General features: G+C 41.5%; 1 protein-coding gene across 1 annotated transcript; it reads left to right on the top strand.

Moving 5' to 3' along the window:
• Positions 1–1,713: 1,713 nt before the first annotated feature.
• On the top strand, positions 1,714–12,814 carry GPR132 (G protein-coupled receptor 132). The gene is made up of 2 exons (XM_014871333.2): positions 1,714–1,793; positions 10,635–12,814. The coding sequence occupies exons 1-2, from the start codon at positions 1,791–1,793 to the stop codon at positions 11,640–11,642; spliced, it is 1,011 nt and encodes a 336-aa protein (XP_014726819.2). The 5' UTR covers positions 1,714–1,790; the 3' UTR covers positions 11,643–12,814.
• The last annotated feature ends 2,671 nt before the right edge of the window (positions 12,815–15,485 follow it).

The raw sequence follows: 15,485 nt of genomic DNA, 5'->3' as shown, positions 1-15,485 counted from the left end.
TGATGTCAGTTGGGGCTGTACTACTGAGAGAAGCATGAAGAAGATAAATAGCAATATTTTTCAAGTCTGACCGGAAAATTCAAGGGCACAGAGATGTGTCATCTTTCATGTCCCTATGGAGGACCATGCAATTTTCAAAGTTTCATCATAAAATCTAGTCGGAAATGTAAATGTGTCTCTGACTATCCCAAACCAAACATCAGGCAGAAAACAATCAGACAGGTATTTAACCCTACAGCTGATTGTAGCCAAATGGGAACCCTGAGCTGGTACATCACAAATACCATAGAGGAGCCCGCTGGTCTCTATGAAAACTTCAGTTCTTCAGTTCAGGTCTGAGAGCACTCTGCTCTTTTCTATCCCACGTGTCTGAATGAAAGACAAATACAGAAACAAATCAGCTGTAGTCACTTCAGAAACATTATTCTTTCATTGTGTTTTCCTTTGGGTTTGATTTTGACACAGAGAAGGAACAACATGAAATCACATGTTTGAGGCAGACTGGTTCCAGCAATATGTCCAGTCAAGGTGAGCTGGTACAGACAGAAATTTCACCTATTCTCCTCCACAGATAGAAACCAGCTTCAGCCTCTTTTTTCCCCAATTTCTTCTGGTTCTTGAGAATAAATTGCTCTTTACAGAAAGACCCATCCCCAGAAACCTTCTCCAGAACAGAACCAAAGTAACTTTTTTACACCAGAATGAAAGTACATACCAAGCATTTCTTTAAGTTTCAGAAGAAATATTTCATTTTCAATACAGATACCAAAAGTAAATTCAATTGTCTGCTTGCCTTAGGTTGCCACCCTATAGTTCATTCCTGTCCCACCTTAGTCTTCAGCAGTCTGCAAGCACTGACAGACCCTCCTGGGGTCCTGTAAGCACCTCACTGCAAGTAGAACTGGTAGGAGTTGATGGAGAAGTTGCCTGAAAACTTAATAAATCTGGTAATAACTGACTTTGGCTGAGTGACACACAGCATCTGCAAAAACACATGGAACAGGTCTCAAAAACAAGGTCTAGGCTGGCAATGTAACATTGGGAACTCCTTCCTCCTTCACACAAAGCCTGAATTAGGGCACTTGGTAAAGGTCATATGCTCCTTCTTATTAATGCTCTTCACTATTAAGGAATTCTTGCAACTGAATTCCTCTTTGTCTAGAAGGTACTCAAACTACCATGAAATCTTCTTTAGCATTCTCAGCCTTTTCTATCCCAGCTGGCACCACAATAGGCTTTCTCTCCTATCACCACTCCCTTTAATGGGTTCTAATACTATTTCCCACTTTCCAATACCCAGCCAATTCACACACATTCAGGTGAGTTCCTCTGTCTCACTGGAGTGGGAATTACCTCCAGTGTAGAAACCAGCACCTCCTGCCCTGCCCCTGAGGAGCCACAGGGCTTGGGGCACTTCATCAGTCCCTTGTCTCTGGGGCACGTTTGCAGTGATTTAGGTGCACTCCCAGCACAGGAGCCCAAATGAGTCTGGCAGTCACAAAAGCAACCTCCCACCCTTGTACAAGTGACAGAATTTGACAGCAAACACTTATTTTTAAAGGCGGTTTCTCCTTCTAGGTGGACACTCTCTGCTTCCTGTGGGCAGCCAACTGAAAGTGACACACTTGGGGAGTCTGACGAAGTCATGCCCACAGAACTTCTTCTAGCTCTCAGGGACTGCACGTGTTATCACCAGATACTTCCTGCCATTCTGTGTGAGCACAGCACCAGCTGGAGCACTCCGTTGCCTCCTCTGCAAAAACCAGGGGGAAAAAAGAAAATTTTAAAAAATGGTAAGTGTTCCATCTCTGAGTCAAGGCATTGCTTCTATTTAGCAGCATTTTCCTTTGTTCTGTTTTGGTCCCTGTTTCTCCATGCTGTGTGTTTGTGCTCAAGAAATGCAGATTGTGTTGATGCCTCGCTGTAGTCTCAATCTCCTTGTGATTGATGCAGTTGCTGGGTCTGTATTAATTAACTGCAGTTGATGCAGTCCTTCCTACCTGTCTTCTTTACGAATTCCTTTTCCTATAAAAAACATATTTCTCTTAGAAATCAACTTTAGTTCCAGTCAGGGATAGATGATTATCAGGATTGAAGGGTTTTGGCAGAATAGAGGTTGCTGTGAGGTTAGCTTTACCTATTACTGCAGTGCATGAGCCATGAATACAGAATAATAATAAAAATAGGAATGCTGGGTTTCATTTCAGGAGAGTTCACATCCAGCCTTTCCTCTCATCCTTACTCTGCTGGAAAAGCAAGGCAGGCAGTTAATTGTCAAGTTTACCTGCTGGTCTATAAAGACTAATTGGACACACTACATTCCTTCTTTTTCTCCACCTTTTATTCACACAGCACTGCTGATCTCTGGCACTCGGGAATGTGGAGACTAACTGGAGTTTAAATTAACTTTTGTTTCTTCTGGTTTTTTTTTTTTTTTTTTTGTCTTGTCAAATATTTTCGGAGTTGACTACTTTGCCAAACACCAAAGAATATCTGGGTTTATTTTAAACCTGTCCTTCTTATAATTCCATTTAGATCTGCTGCTGCTGCCTCTAAACCAGCATCTCTTGAACTTTCAGTAAGTTCATTGCGAGGAACGGAGGTGTAGGGGAGAAACAAAATCAAAGAAAAAACCAAAAAACCCCACTTATTCTGCTTGTTAGTATGGAATGGGCAAGACTTATTTTCTCCTGAGATATTTTCTGAAGTTCTGTACATAGGACACTATATTTAAAGAAATTTAAATATATATTTTTGTACCCGCTCTGTACAGATTTCTGCCTGAAAGTGCAGACTGCTCTTTCAGGTTCAGCACTTCCCAAGCCTCTTGGGAGACACTGACCTTACAGCCTCGCCATGATCACACAAATAATTCTGCTGTCAAGTGTCAGGATGCTTTGGGAAATATCTGCTAACTGGGATTTTTATATTAATAACTTCCAGGGTAGACCCTAAGTGTGCCAATAAAGAATGAGATGCTCTTTGTGGTAGACATATAAAGAGCCAGAAGAGATCAGAGCTGAGGATTACACAAAACACCACGGATTTAGCAGAAGTTAGTGAGCTCACAGACATGTCAGAGGTGTGTGTACATGCAAAAAGGAATCTTTGAGTGCCACAGTTTTTTGTTGGTATCACTAAAGTCTGAAGGGGAAAGCCCTGCTGCTGGTATGGTAAAGTAGCTACAGGAGGTGCCCCAAATGTCAAAAAAGGAAAATGGAAGTTCTCCAATTAGTTGAGAGCAAATCAGAGGAAAAAAAGGAACTAAGAAATTGTGTTTTATGGTAAATGGAGAAGGAGGAAATATTTGTGTCTAAGTTCAGAGCACTGTTAAATACCATTTGTAGACACTGTTAAAAATAGGATTGTTTCAAGTAAAAAGGGCACTGTGGCTTTTGCAAGGCTTTACAAATCCTACTTACTCAGAGACATCTACTTTAGACAAAACTAAAACAATTTTGAGATGAAACTAGCTAGACTAATCAGTAGGAGCCATTATGTCAGTGAGCCCAAATCTGACCAATCATGAAATTATTTTGGGCAACTCTTTGCTCTGTTTTTCCCCAGCAACATCTTTAGCACTGATGATGCCATCACAGAAGCTTCCATACAGACCCACAAGGGCAAGGCCAAGACCCCTATGGGGAAGACATAACCTACTGTCACAAGGTCAAAGCTCAACACTATCTTTGCATTTTCCTACTCCTGACCAAGAGAAGCCATCCTATCTGTGCTCACACTTTGCAGCACAGTTACTGTAATGCTCTGACTGTGAGATTTCAGGAGGATGAAAGAGACAAACATATTTGGGGATGCAGAAAGAGCCTGTGATCCCTGTGACTGTAATGATTGCAGTGAAGCTGTTAGTGCAGGAAGAGGGGAAGCTTGTGAATTTGGGAGTTTGATCAGATGTGTTTGGTTATGAATAAATATTCTCTGCAATTGTCACTGCCTGGTGGCACTGGACACTTGCCTCTGATCCAGCATCCTCTGACTTGAGCAACAGAAGAGGTATGATTTACCATTTGTGAATCTCCTGAGACAGCAGTGGTTTGAAAACCACTGCTTTGGGGCAGAGGGAAGAAAAGCAGCAGCAGGATGGTGAAAGTCAGGAATGAACCATGGAGGCACAGAGACCACACACAGGGAAAGACAGACCCAGGTGATGACAGGCTGCAGGAGGTGACCAGGTCAATGATGAAGGACAGAGCCTGGGCAGGGCTCAGCACTGACAGGCCAGCAGCCCACAGGACCACACTGTGGTCAGACACAACCCTTGACCATTAATAAAAATAAACCAAGACATGGGAAACAAACAGAGCCATTGGCCAGCCACCATCCACAGCCAACTTTGAATAAGCAAAGCCAGTTACCACAAGGTAGGATAACTGAGTAGTCACTAAAACTCACACCAACTCTGCTACAACACTGCCCTGTTCTTGTGTGGCAGCAACAGAGGCCCCCACAGAAGCACAGAGGTGCCAGCTAAGGGATGCCACAAGCCATAGGCTGGCCATGCTGCTCCCAGGCTGACCATCTTGCCTGCCTTGAAGGAGATCCCACCTTCACAGGTCTGCAAATGATGCTCCTCCAAGCAGGAACAGGTCCTTCTCTGGGGCACAAGGTGGCTGTGGCTGTCCTGTGCTTGCTCAGGAATGCCTTGCATTGGTCAGGGTGTCACACATGGCCATGTCCTGGTGTTCACTGAAGGGTGAGATGTATCCATTCAGACCAGAGATCTCCAGCAACTCCTGCTGAGCAGTTGCTACCCCAGAGATGACTTTGAGTCACAGAAGTTTGGGGTGAACATGGCTCTAGACTGGGCCTTTCTGTGGCTCCTGGTGTGTTTCTAACTGCAGGTGCCAAAGGTTCGGCAGGAGTTTCCTGTTTGAAGGCCTGGAGGCCAAGAACAAGGAGGAAGATATCCATAAGTAGCTGCTAGGGAAATCCTAAAATCTAAAGGATAACAGAGCATCCCTTTTTAAGGGGTACACTGGTGGGTTTGGACATGGGTGTTGGTGCTTCTTTGTTCAGCTCCTTAAAGTCAGATTTTCCTTAAACCTGGCAATAAGACACATTCACCTCTAACAGTGTGCCAGCACAGACAGACATCCTCACCTTGTTAAAACAGTCTGTTCCCTGATATCCCAGCCTGTTATCCAACAACCCAGCCTGCTCTTTTGGGAATCCAGAGCAGTATCCATCCACTTGTAAGCCCTTAGTGCCAAATCTGCTGGCACTTGGCTGTGTTTCAGCATCCTTGAGCACCCTGATGCAGGAGAGAGGAACGGGAATCACCACTCTCATCCTCTTCTTCTAAAACTTTGTAGTTCCAGCATAAGCCAGTTAGAAAGTTTGGTGAGCTGGATTTCCAAATGAGCCACTTGTTTAACAGAAGCTATATACAATTAGCCCCCAATGGCAAGGCCACCAATTAAGCTGCAATAGCTTTAGGGCTATTTTGAGCTCCAGTGCCTGATGGTTTCAGGTGTGAAGCAGATCCACTCTCAGTTGCTCACTTTCACTGCTTCTGTTCTAACACCTACACTTTCCTCAGCCTTTTGACTTGACAGGCTTTATAGTTTAGCCTCAAATTTATGACAGCTTTTCTGGGCTTCCTGATGCTTCCCCTGGCCATGGAGCCATTCCTCTGGCTCTAGGATCTTTTCCACACAAGCTGGTAGGTACTGGGGAGTAAATCTGCCCTGCAGTAGCTGCATTCTGATGCTCTCAGGGAGGACTGAGAAACTTTGCCAGGTCAGAAGTCCAAAAATCCTGACTCATAGCCTTTGAATCATGAGACCAGAGAAAAAAGTCCCCTGGTACGGGTGGATTTTGGAGTCTGTTTTTCACCTGTGAACTTCCCCTATCTACAATGTATGACATTTAAGCAGTTTTTATATATGTTGAATAATGTGGTCTTAAACCCAGTATCAGGATCATATTTCAACATGTATGTTCAATATGTCAATTTTTTTCTCTCCCACCTACCAGACATCCTTCTCTGCTGTGCAGTCCCTCTCCAGGTACCATGGCACTAGGACACCCAGATTAGGGAAGGATCACTTTCTAAAACCGGGCCTTTGTCAAACCTGGATTATGACAGTTCCCCTTAGTAAAACCACAGCTGCTCATTTTAGCAAATTAGCACATTTAGTACTACTGTGGGATTTTTAGATTGTGGAAAGGGGGAAGTAGATGTAGGGCTATATGTAAAAACCTGCACTTAGGTATTTAAAAAGCTACAGTCATTGAGAGTTCACATCTATGAACAGTGTTACCTTGAGGTAAATCTTTCCCTCATCATGATACATAATGAGTATCATTTTCCTCAGCAGGGAAGATTGCTGAGCTCCTCCCCTCTTGAATTGATTAATGTCTTCTCTCTTCTACCAAATATCTTCTTTATTTTTATATTTATTTTTATATTCATTTTATTATTTTTATGAGACTCCTTATATCTGCATTATATCTGCAACACAGAATTAAATATTAAGGCTGTATAACTAATCCCAGGGTCTTGCTGCTTTTAGCCTTTCAAATGCCCCATAACTTGTTTTAAACAGCACTAGGCAAGAGAGGAGTTACCTGCTTCACCAGTGGAAGAAAAATATTTTAGGACAGAGTTGTGCTCAGGCTGGATGCCCAGGATAGCTTTAAAACATGTTTTTTTCTAAACAAAGTTTTGAAACTATATAGTGCCAAGATTATATATTCATATATTATGTTCAAATTTGAAATTATGTTGCTTGAAAATACATGGGTTTATGTTCAAATTTCAAATTATATAGCTTCAAATCCCACTGTGTTGTGTGTGTCAGTAAAAACGATTGGTCTGATGGGTAACTAAGTGGAGAAATAGCTGTTCCTCCTTTTTATGCTGAGATTTGCTTATAGGAGTGACTTCCTCTACTAATTTGTTAATTAATAATGGAAAAAAAATAAAGCAGTTCACTGACTTGATGGGCAAATGGCCACAATCTCCTTCTATTCAAAGACACCATAAACATTTTTCCTTCTTTCAAGAACAGCAGAGCAAATAATCCACAGCAATTTCTTGCTTTCAGGTTGAGACCCAAAAGTTTGTGAGTTGATATTTTACAGGCAGGTAGTGTAAGTTCTGCAAGAGAAGGAGAAGCCCAGGCTCAGACGTTGGGAGGAGTGACATTGCTGCTGACGAGCACTGTAGGTGGCATAAACGTCACATCTGGGAACTGATGTGTTTCAATATTAGATCTGAGTGTCCCACTGACATCCTGCTCTCACCCTTGTGTCACATCCTTCCAGCACAACATTCTGCTAAAAAAAGGACACAAAATCCCTCAAGAGAAACTCAGGTCCTCTTTCAATGAAGGTTAATTTTTGCTTTAAAACATGCAGGTTGTTTTGCTCTACAGATACTGGGGACAGGAAGGAAAGTGCAGAGAAAGTTTGTTTTAATTTTAACCATCATAGCGGTTATTTTAAATTTTTCCTAATATCCACATAAATGCCTCAAAACTTTTGTCTCTAACAATAATTTCTGGAAGAGATGGATGATCGGAAAAATATTAGAAAATTAAAAATATGCTAATTAATGTGTTTTGCTCTTGTAATTGTATTCATGTTATGGATTTCACTGTGTCCTTTTTTTTTTTCTTCTGTCCCTGTGTACAGAAGGTGAGTTACACCAAAGACTTTAAACAAGTCTCTGTCCAACTACTGTGGTTTTTTTGACTTATCCTTCTCTTCCTTGCAGCCATATCTGTAATTTTCTTTTTTTACTTTTTTCTAATAGCAGCTATTTTTATCACTCCAACTTCTCCTTTGGAAATTTAAACAGTTTCACATGAGCAGTTCATACACAAATATTTTAAAAATGGACAAAGTAAAGTCTTTTGTTTTCCTCCTTGCTTTCACTTCCCTTTCTTTACACTTCAGTGTTACTGAAAAGATTTTTCTTGAGAAAAGATTAATGCAACTGGCCCAAATGAGCAGCAGGAGCCACTGCATTTAGGAGTATGAAACATAATTATCTAATTGTCTAACAGTATGGACACAACACAAGAACATTAGAAATGTAAGAGTGTAAATACAGAGCAGGCATGCAGCAAATCTTAGTGGATTACCCCATCTTCCAGTGATTGGTTCTCAGGTGCTTCATGACCTCTCTGTCCTTGAAGATGAGACTTTTTGCACATCTTGAAGGTGAGGAACGTGCACTTTGTCACTGTGGTTTGTCTCGTGCACACTCTCACACAGGAAGAAGCCTCAGAGTGCTGACAAAAAAGCATTTGAGCTGTTGATGCAAAACACAGCCGGTGCCTGCTGTAACACCTTGTTATGGCTGGTGAGATGTAGCAGATCAGGATAAACCACAAAAAGGTGAAATCAGTTATTTTGGAGAGGCTTTGCACAACTGAACAATACAGGGCAGCAAAGATAACTCATTGGAATAGTTTGTACCTCACAAACGCATTCTTGGATATTGCTCATCCTTGTCATCATCACTACATTTGACCCTTTATAAATGCTTGAAAATTACTGGGTGTGATAAATCTCTTGAGTTCTGGTATTCAAACTAAAACTGATCATCACAAATATTAATAGAAAATGGAGTATAGTTGTTTTTTTTCATCTGTGTAGTTATTACTGGTTTTCATTTGAACTAATATTTGAGATTCAGGTTAGCCTTGACATCCCAGAGGAAGACAGAACTCGAAGTCTTCTGGGCTAAGCCAAGAATCAAAATATTAAACTCTGAAAGTATGAGAAGATATAAATGTGCTTTCAATTGAAGAGGGGTATAGGTAGAGGGAGGAGTCGACTTCAGCCACAAGTGGATTGTGGTGCTACTTCCTTCCCCTTAAGGGTGTGTCAGGACAAGGGAAAATGTCACTAGGAGAAATTTCATAAATTGTCTGCTGAGTGCTGCTTTGTGATCTTCAGTTTGAGGGGAAAACCTTTCTGAAGGCCCTGAGACTTGAGTGGAGGCAAGTGAAGCTTGCTCAAGTGAACTGGGGGTGGATGCAGTGGCCAGTGGAAGAAGATTCTTCCCTGGACAGGGCTGAGAGCCTGGAGAAGGTGAGGAGTCGAGCAAATGAGGGGCCTCCTCTCCTCCTTCCTTATACTGGGCTGGGATGTAGAGTATTCCTGCTGGGAAGGATACAAGCTCCCAAGCTGGCAGGCCAAAGCTTCAGGCCAGTCCTTCAGCACTGGCTTTTTCTTGTGGAGTTTAAGTCCACACCTGTGGCTGCACTTTGGGAGCTGAGAGCCATTTACAGGTGAAATTCTCTTCGGCTCAGCCCCAGCCCTGTGGCTTAGTTCTGTGCCAAACACCAAGGAAAAATTCCTGCTCCAGACAGGTAGCTTAGAAAACCAGAGGCATCTCCTTCCTGAGGCTCCCTCATGGGTGCTGAGCATGGAAAGGAGACTTGGAGCAAAAGTGGGAGGGTAGGAGGCAAGACAAGCACTAGGAGCCACGTGTCCACAGAAGTCTTCTACTGTTTCCTGCCATGCACCATCACTGACTGCTCTGGGGGGAGGCAAACAGAAAGGAGAATATTCAGACAAGCACAGGCTCAAGAGAAATGTGCAAAGCCAGGAGGAAGGAAGGAGAGAGCACCCTCAACCACTCCTGAAAGTATTTTTATTGGAATGTGTGAGGTAGACAAGCTGATGAGTAACTAAGGTGGTGTGTGACTTGTGCCATGTCCCTTCCCTGGCTGTCACCATCTGCCTGACTATTCACCTGTTGTGCTTTACCATGGAAGGGGAGGTCTCCAAGACCCTTTGTGGTGTCCAGGTGTACGGTAGCTCACACTGCCAGGCGTGTTTGATTCGAGGACAAGCTCTGTATGTCAGCTCACAGATGAGGCCTGGGCAGAGAGCCACTGCTGACCCTGAAATCAAGCACCCTTTTAATCCCCTCTACACAGCAGTTTGGTAGGGGGCCCAGAAGAGACCCCTCCTCCTCCACCAAAGGTGGCAGCAAAACACTCGTCACCACCAGCCCTTATTGCAACCACTGTGTTCATAAGTTAACACCAGCTCAACCACCCTCTGGGTTAAGAATCGTTTTCTAATATCCAATCTAAACCTCCCCTGACACCATTCCAGGCCATTTCCTCGGCTCTTATCTCTAGTATGAGTGCTGTGCCATCTTCTCCACATGGCAGTGAGGATTCTCTTCTCCATTCATTCTGAAGATGGGACAATACTGAACCCAGGTTTTTTTTTCAAGTATGTCTAAGTTGCCCTACAGCTTCATCTACCTTACTTTTGTAGGCTGATCCTCATGTGAGATTTTGGGTGCAGGTGATACATGGCATGAGGAATGATGGTGGTTTTAGCATTAACAGTATGATTTTAGAATGGGAACTGACAAAAAAGAGATGGATGATTTTATGTCCAGGGACAGAACTTCAGATTTCCCTTGAGAGAGCTTCCACATAGCCACCAAAATCCAGTCCAGCTCTCAGAGGTGGAGGGATGTGACCCTCTCTTTCTCAGTTTATGTCTGAAAAGGAACCTTTAAAACATCATCCCACTTGCTCCACTGACATGTCAAGTTGGCAGCTATGAGACCATAACCTTTACTGACACATTTTTAAGTGATGCAGTGCTAACTTTCCACCTTGTCTTCTTATTCTCAGGAAGTGTCAGCTGAAGAAAGAATAATGGAACATTGTCTAAACAAAAGTACTAACTCCACTTGCCCAGAAATGCCCTATGAAGAGAGTCGGATACTTCTGGTTGCTGTTTACAGCATCGTTTTTGCTATAGGCCTTCCTGCAAATTGCTTAACTTCTCTGCTTACGTTTGTACAAATCCAAAGGAATAAAGTACATGCCATCTACATTTTCAGTTTATCATTGTGTGATCTGATGTATTTAAGTACCTTGCCTCTCTGGATTATCTACGTGCAAAATGGGCACAAGTGGACCATGAGTGACATTGCTTGCAAAACAACAGGATTCATCTTTTTCTGCAATATCTACATCAGCATTCTGCTTTTGTGCTGCATCTCTGTGGATCGTTACATGGGACTGGTGTATTCTCTGGAATCAAGGGGGAAAAGAGAACAGAAAACGGCCATCATAACAGTCTGTTTTCTCTTTGCTGTGATTGCACTAATCCACATTCCAGTATTTTTCATGGAAGTTAAACAAACCTGCTTTGAGACAGTGCCCCTTAACACATTATTCGCTTCTTTAAACATTGCTAGATTCGTATTTGGATTTGCCATACCCTTCGCAATCCTCATTTTTACAAACTACTACATTTTCCAAACTACAAAAAGAAGCAGCAGCTTGACTTGTCATCAAAAAGCCAAAGTGAAGTATGTGGCTATTGCCATTATTCTTATTTTCTTGATCTGCTTTGCTCCATACCATGTTATGCTCATAATAAGAGCCATATATTTTATGTTTCATCAGGACTGTCCATGTCCATTTGAAAATAAGGTATATTCAGTTTTTACAGTGTTTCTGTGTTTAGGCACTGCAAACGGTGTTGCTGATCCAATCATCTACGTTCTGGTCAGTGAAAACATCAGAGAAGAAACTTACAGGAGCCTGAGAAGATGGAGACGGAACTCATCCAGGCTAAATTCATCCACTGATCACAATACTGACACCATAAGAGAGGAAACTCCAATATAATCAGAGGAACGGGGCCAAAGAAAATAAACAAAGAAATAACAGATTCATCCAACATTCAGAAAGCCTGTACTAGTGGCAGAGACCAGGGAAGTGGCAGCTAGCTGGTAGCTGCTGGAACAAATAAGAAGGTTCCCAGTGCCAGCTGCAGGACACAAGTTTTTGCATGTTCACATCATCTGGCATGTCCTGCATGGGTCATAATCTCCTTGAGGACACTACGGGAGCAGTAATTCACATTTCTCTTTGTCTCTTACAATAAACTTTGCCCACCATTGGTGAAAATACTGCTTTGCTGAGGATATGCGGAATAAACTAAGTAATTTACCTTGACTCAAATTGGATTCTTTAAAGCTTATTTTTTGGACTCTTTTTCTCATATGAAATAAAACCAGTTTTATCTTCTGAGAAAAATTTGAAAAAAGGAATGCTGAGGAACAATGTACTATTTTCATGGTTGAAATTTTTGCTTCTTGAGGAGGTACATGTTCAGGTTCTCATACATGTGCTCTGCTGTAATCGTTTGTGGTTAACCAATGGAAAATATTTAAAAAAAAGTAAGTCTTTCAACAAGTGCCTTGAACATTTTCCTCGTACTCCAGTATATGACATATTCAGAAGAATTAGAGGGCAAAAAATGGACTGATAACACAGACCAACAGTACTGCTGATGCATTAGTCAAGATCTTGTACTGTCCTGAAATTCTTAAAATGTACAATTGTAATGCTTGATAGTTTACAATTAGTAAATTTTACTGGTTTTGCAGTCGGATCTAGAATGCAATGAAATATACAGAAAATTTATATATTTCCAAATGGAGTCAGGGACTGCTTTTATGCCATCTCCAAATGTTTGTTGAATTCATATTTCATTTCTGACTAAGCTAACCCTTTCCTTTTGTTATTGATCCCACTTTTACTGTGTAGGAATCTGTAGAATACATGGGTAGGCTCACAGATAGTGATACAAATCTGGCAATGTTTATCTAAATAACTTCTTCATCTTTTTATGTGATTCAACAGACGGATCATTAATCAGTTTGAGTATGAGTTTGTAGAGTCTTTCATAGCATCATTCCATTTAATATGTAATGTTGTATTTCTGTGACATGTTGAAATTGTTATTGACATTGATATTTCTGCACTGAATTAATATTAACCAGTCTTAATATAAATACAATACCTTTTATTATCTTTAAATTAGCATAGATATTTCTGTAATTATGTTTTATTTTTATATATTCTTACACTTTTTCAAATAACCATTATGCCAAATTTATATATCCTCAATTTATACTATTTATTATGTACTTAATTTTTTAATTATTTAATTACTCCTCTGGTATTTATCTGTGAAATGCTTTTGTCATCAAAAGTAGCCCACATGATACTTAATTGAGATTGTTTCTTGGAAAAACATGAAATCCTGTTGTGGTGCTAATTAAAAAATTCCGAATTTCTATTTATAAATGCATCTCAGAGATCAAACTCTCTAAGGTATCAAGGAGAGACCTGCAAAGTGCTGAATATCTGTAACTTTCCCTTGTTAAAGAATTCTGCAGCAGCAGAACATGGCTCATGACAGCCCCTGCTAACCAGAGCACTGGTGACTCATCTCTGCAGATACAGATGCAAAGTGCCCTGACCTCAGGATTTTCATAGTCTGAAAGCAAACTTTAATGAATAACAGCAGTGAATTTAGAAGAAACTGGAGGTACAGGCTTCTGAACTGATTGACATTGATGCAAATTAGCTATTGACCTCGATGAAACTTCTCTGATGATTTTCGTCTGATAAAAAGTGAGTGTCGAGGGAGGGGATTGTCCTGCTCTGCACTGAGCTGGTGAGGCCTCACCTCAAGTTCTGTGTCCAGTTTAGGAGCCACAATATAAAAAAGACATTAAGATATTAGAGAACAACCAAAGAAGGGCCATGAGGATGGTAAGAGCTCTGGAGGGGAGGATATGAGGAGTGTCTGAGGTCACTTGGTCTGTCAAGCCTGGAGACTGAGGGGAGACCTTGTCATGGCTTCCTCATGGTAGGAATCAAGGGAGCAGGCACTGACCTCTTTTCTCTGGTGACAGTGACAGGACTTGAGGGATGTCCTGAAGCTGAGTCAGAGAATACTTAGGTCAGATGCTAGAAAAAGATTCTTCACCCAGACGGTGGTCAAGCAGTGGAGCAGCCTCCCCAAGGAAGTGGTCACAGCACCGACCCTGAGAGAGTTCAAGAAGTGTTTGAACAATGCTCTCAGGAGCACAGTGCGAGTCTTGGGGTGTCCTGTGCAGAGCTGGGCTTGATGATCCTTGTAGATCCCTTCCAATTCAGTATATTCTATGATTCTGTGAACCAACCCTGGAACCCTGTGCCATAGAGCCAGGGGCCAGGGATTATCAGGGTCTGATGCAACAGCTGCTTCGGTGAAACTGCATGCTGTTCTAAATTACTATGTCATTATACATCTTCTCTTAATGAAAATCCTTGGAGTTTCTTTGTTCAAACACACTCTGAAATAAAAGCTTTAGAAGTGACAAAGACTTGTGCAGTCTGATCTAACTTAAAAATTTACCTAGATAATCTCCAGAGGTGCTTTCCAAACTCAAATATTCTGTGATATACTGAAGGAGTCAGGGGCCTGGTACCAAGCAATGCATCCACATGAGAAAACTGCAAATGCTGACTTCTTTGGATAAAAAGAAAAGCACCTGTATGGCTGAGTGCAGGCATCAAGAAACATTCCATATTGTTAAAATATCTCATCAGATAAAGTGACTGGTTTTTGTCTGATAATTCAAGCAACTATCTATTTTTGTCAGTATCTGACTGTGCCACACAGGCAAAGGAAAGGTCTCAGCACCAGCACAAGAGTGAGATACACAGCAAAGGGCACTTCTCAGTTCAGAGCAGATCTGAGGGGTGAATTGCTTGTATGGGTCTTTCCACCCTTTCCTCCTGCAGAGACACCACCAGTGATCCCATCAGGGATCCACCGGGGACTGCTTCATGCTGTGAAGAAGGGTTCACTTCCTACATCAGATCTCCAGTTCTCAACACAGCCATTTGGATCTGCACCCACATGGATCTGGCTCCCGACTTCCCCAACTCAGCCCAAGCTATGAGTTAGAGAGAGTACAGTCAAACCTAGGCTGTGCCTCCCAGTTTGGTCTTTAGATGGCCAGGTCTCCACACATAACGCTCAGAGCAGGTAAACTGCTCACTAGTGTAAAGGAGTGGGATTGGAAAATTTCACTCTTTTATACTCAGCATTTACTCGGGTATAACTTCCACCAATTGACTAAAAGAAGAATGGGCTACCATATAAATAAAACATTTTTTTATTTTTACATGTGTCTCAGACATTTATAATGTACCTGGGAGATAAGCTCATTGCTGATGATCTTAAGTATGACTATAAAACACAAAGTGAATAATTTCTGGCTATGAACTAGAGCTGGCCAGACTAGTTTTTGCAGACACTATATGTGATTTGTTTGCTTATTCATCAATTTTAAGTTATATCTGAAGACTGCAATTTTTTTAAGCAAATGTTTAGCATAACTCAATTATAAAATTATATTCCTAGCTAAGAAATGCTTTAATGTCCTGTATTAAATTTTTATTAAATTTATTAATAAAATAAAATTAATGTATTTATTAAATCCTGCAAGAGGATTGCTACAATTTAGCTACAAAGCTGGCAAAACCCCATAGGAATGAACTCAGACTCTCTACCTGTGACAAGTTTCTTCTGCAGTTGGTGGTCTTGTGACTGCTCTCATGTACACCCTAATGTCAAACTTCTGCTGGGTGGTGAGTGATGAAATCTAACTCAGAACCAGGCTTTCA

Source organism: Sturnus vulgaris, chromosome 6, assembly GCF_052056855.1.
Source record: "Sturnus vulgaris isolate bStuVul1 chromosome 6, bStuVul1.hap1, whole genome shotgun sequence".
NCBI classification, from domain to species: domain Eukaryota; kingdom Metazoa; phylum Chordata; class Aves; order Passeriformes; family Sturnidae; genus Sturnus; species Sturnus vulgaris.
This window is presented reverse-complemented; position numbering and strand designations above follow the sequence as displayed.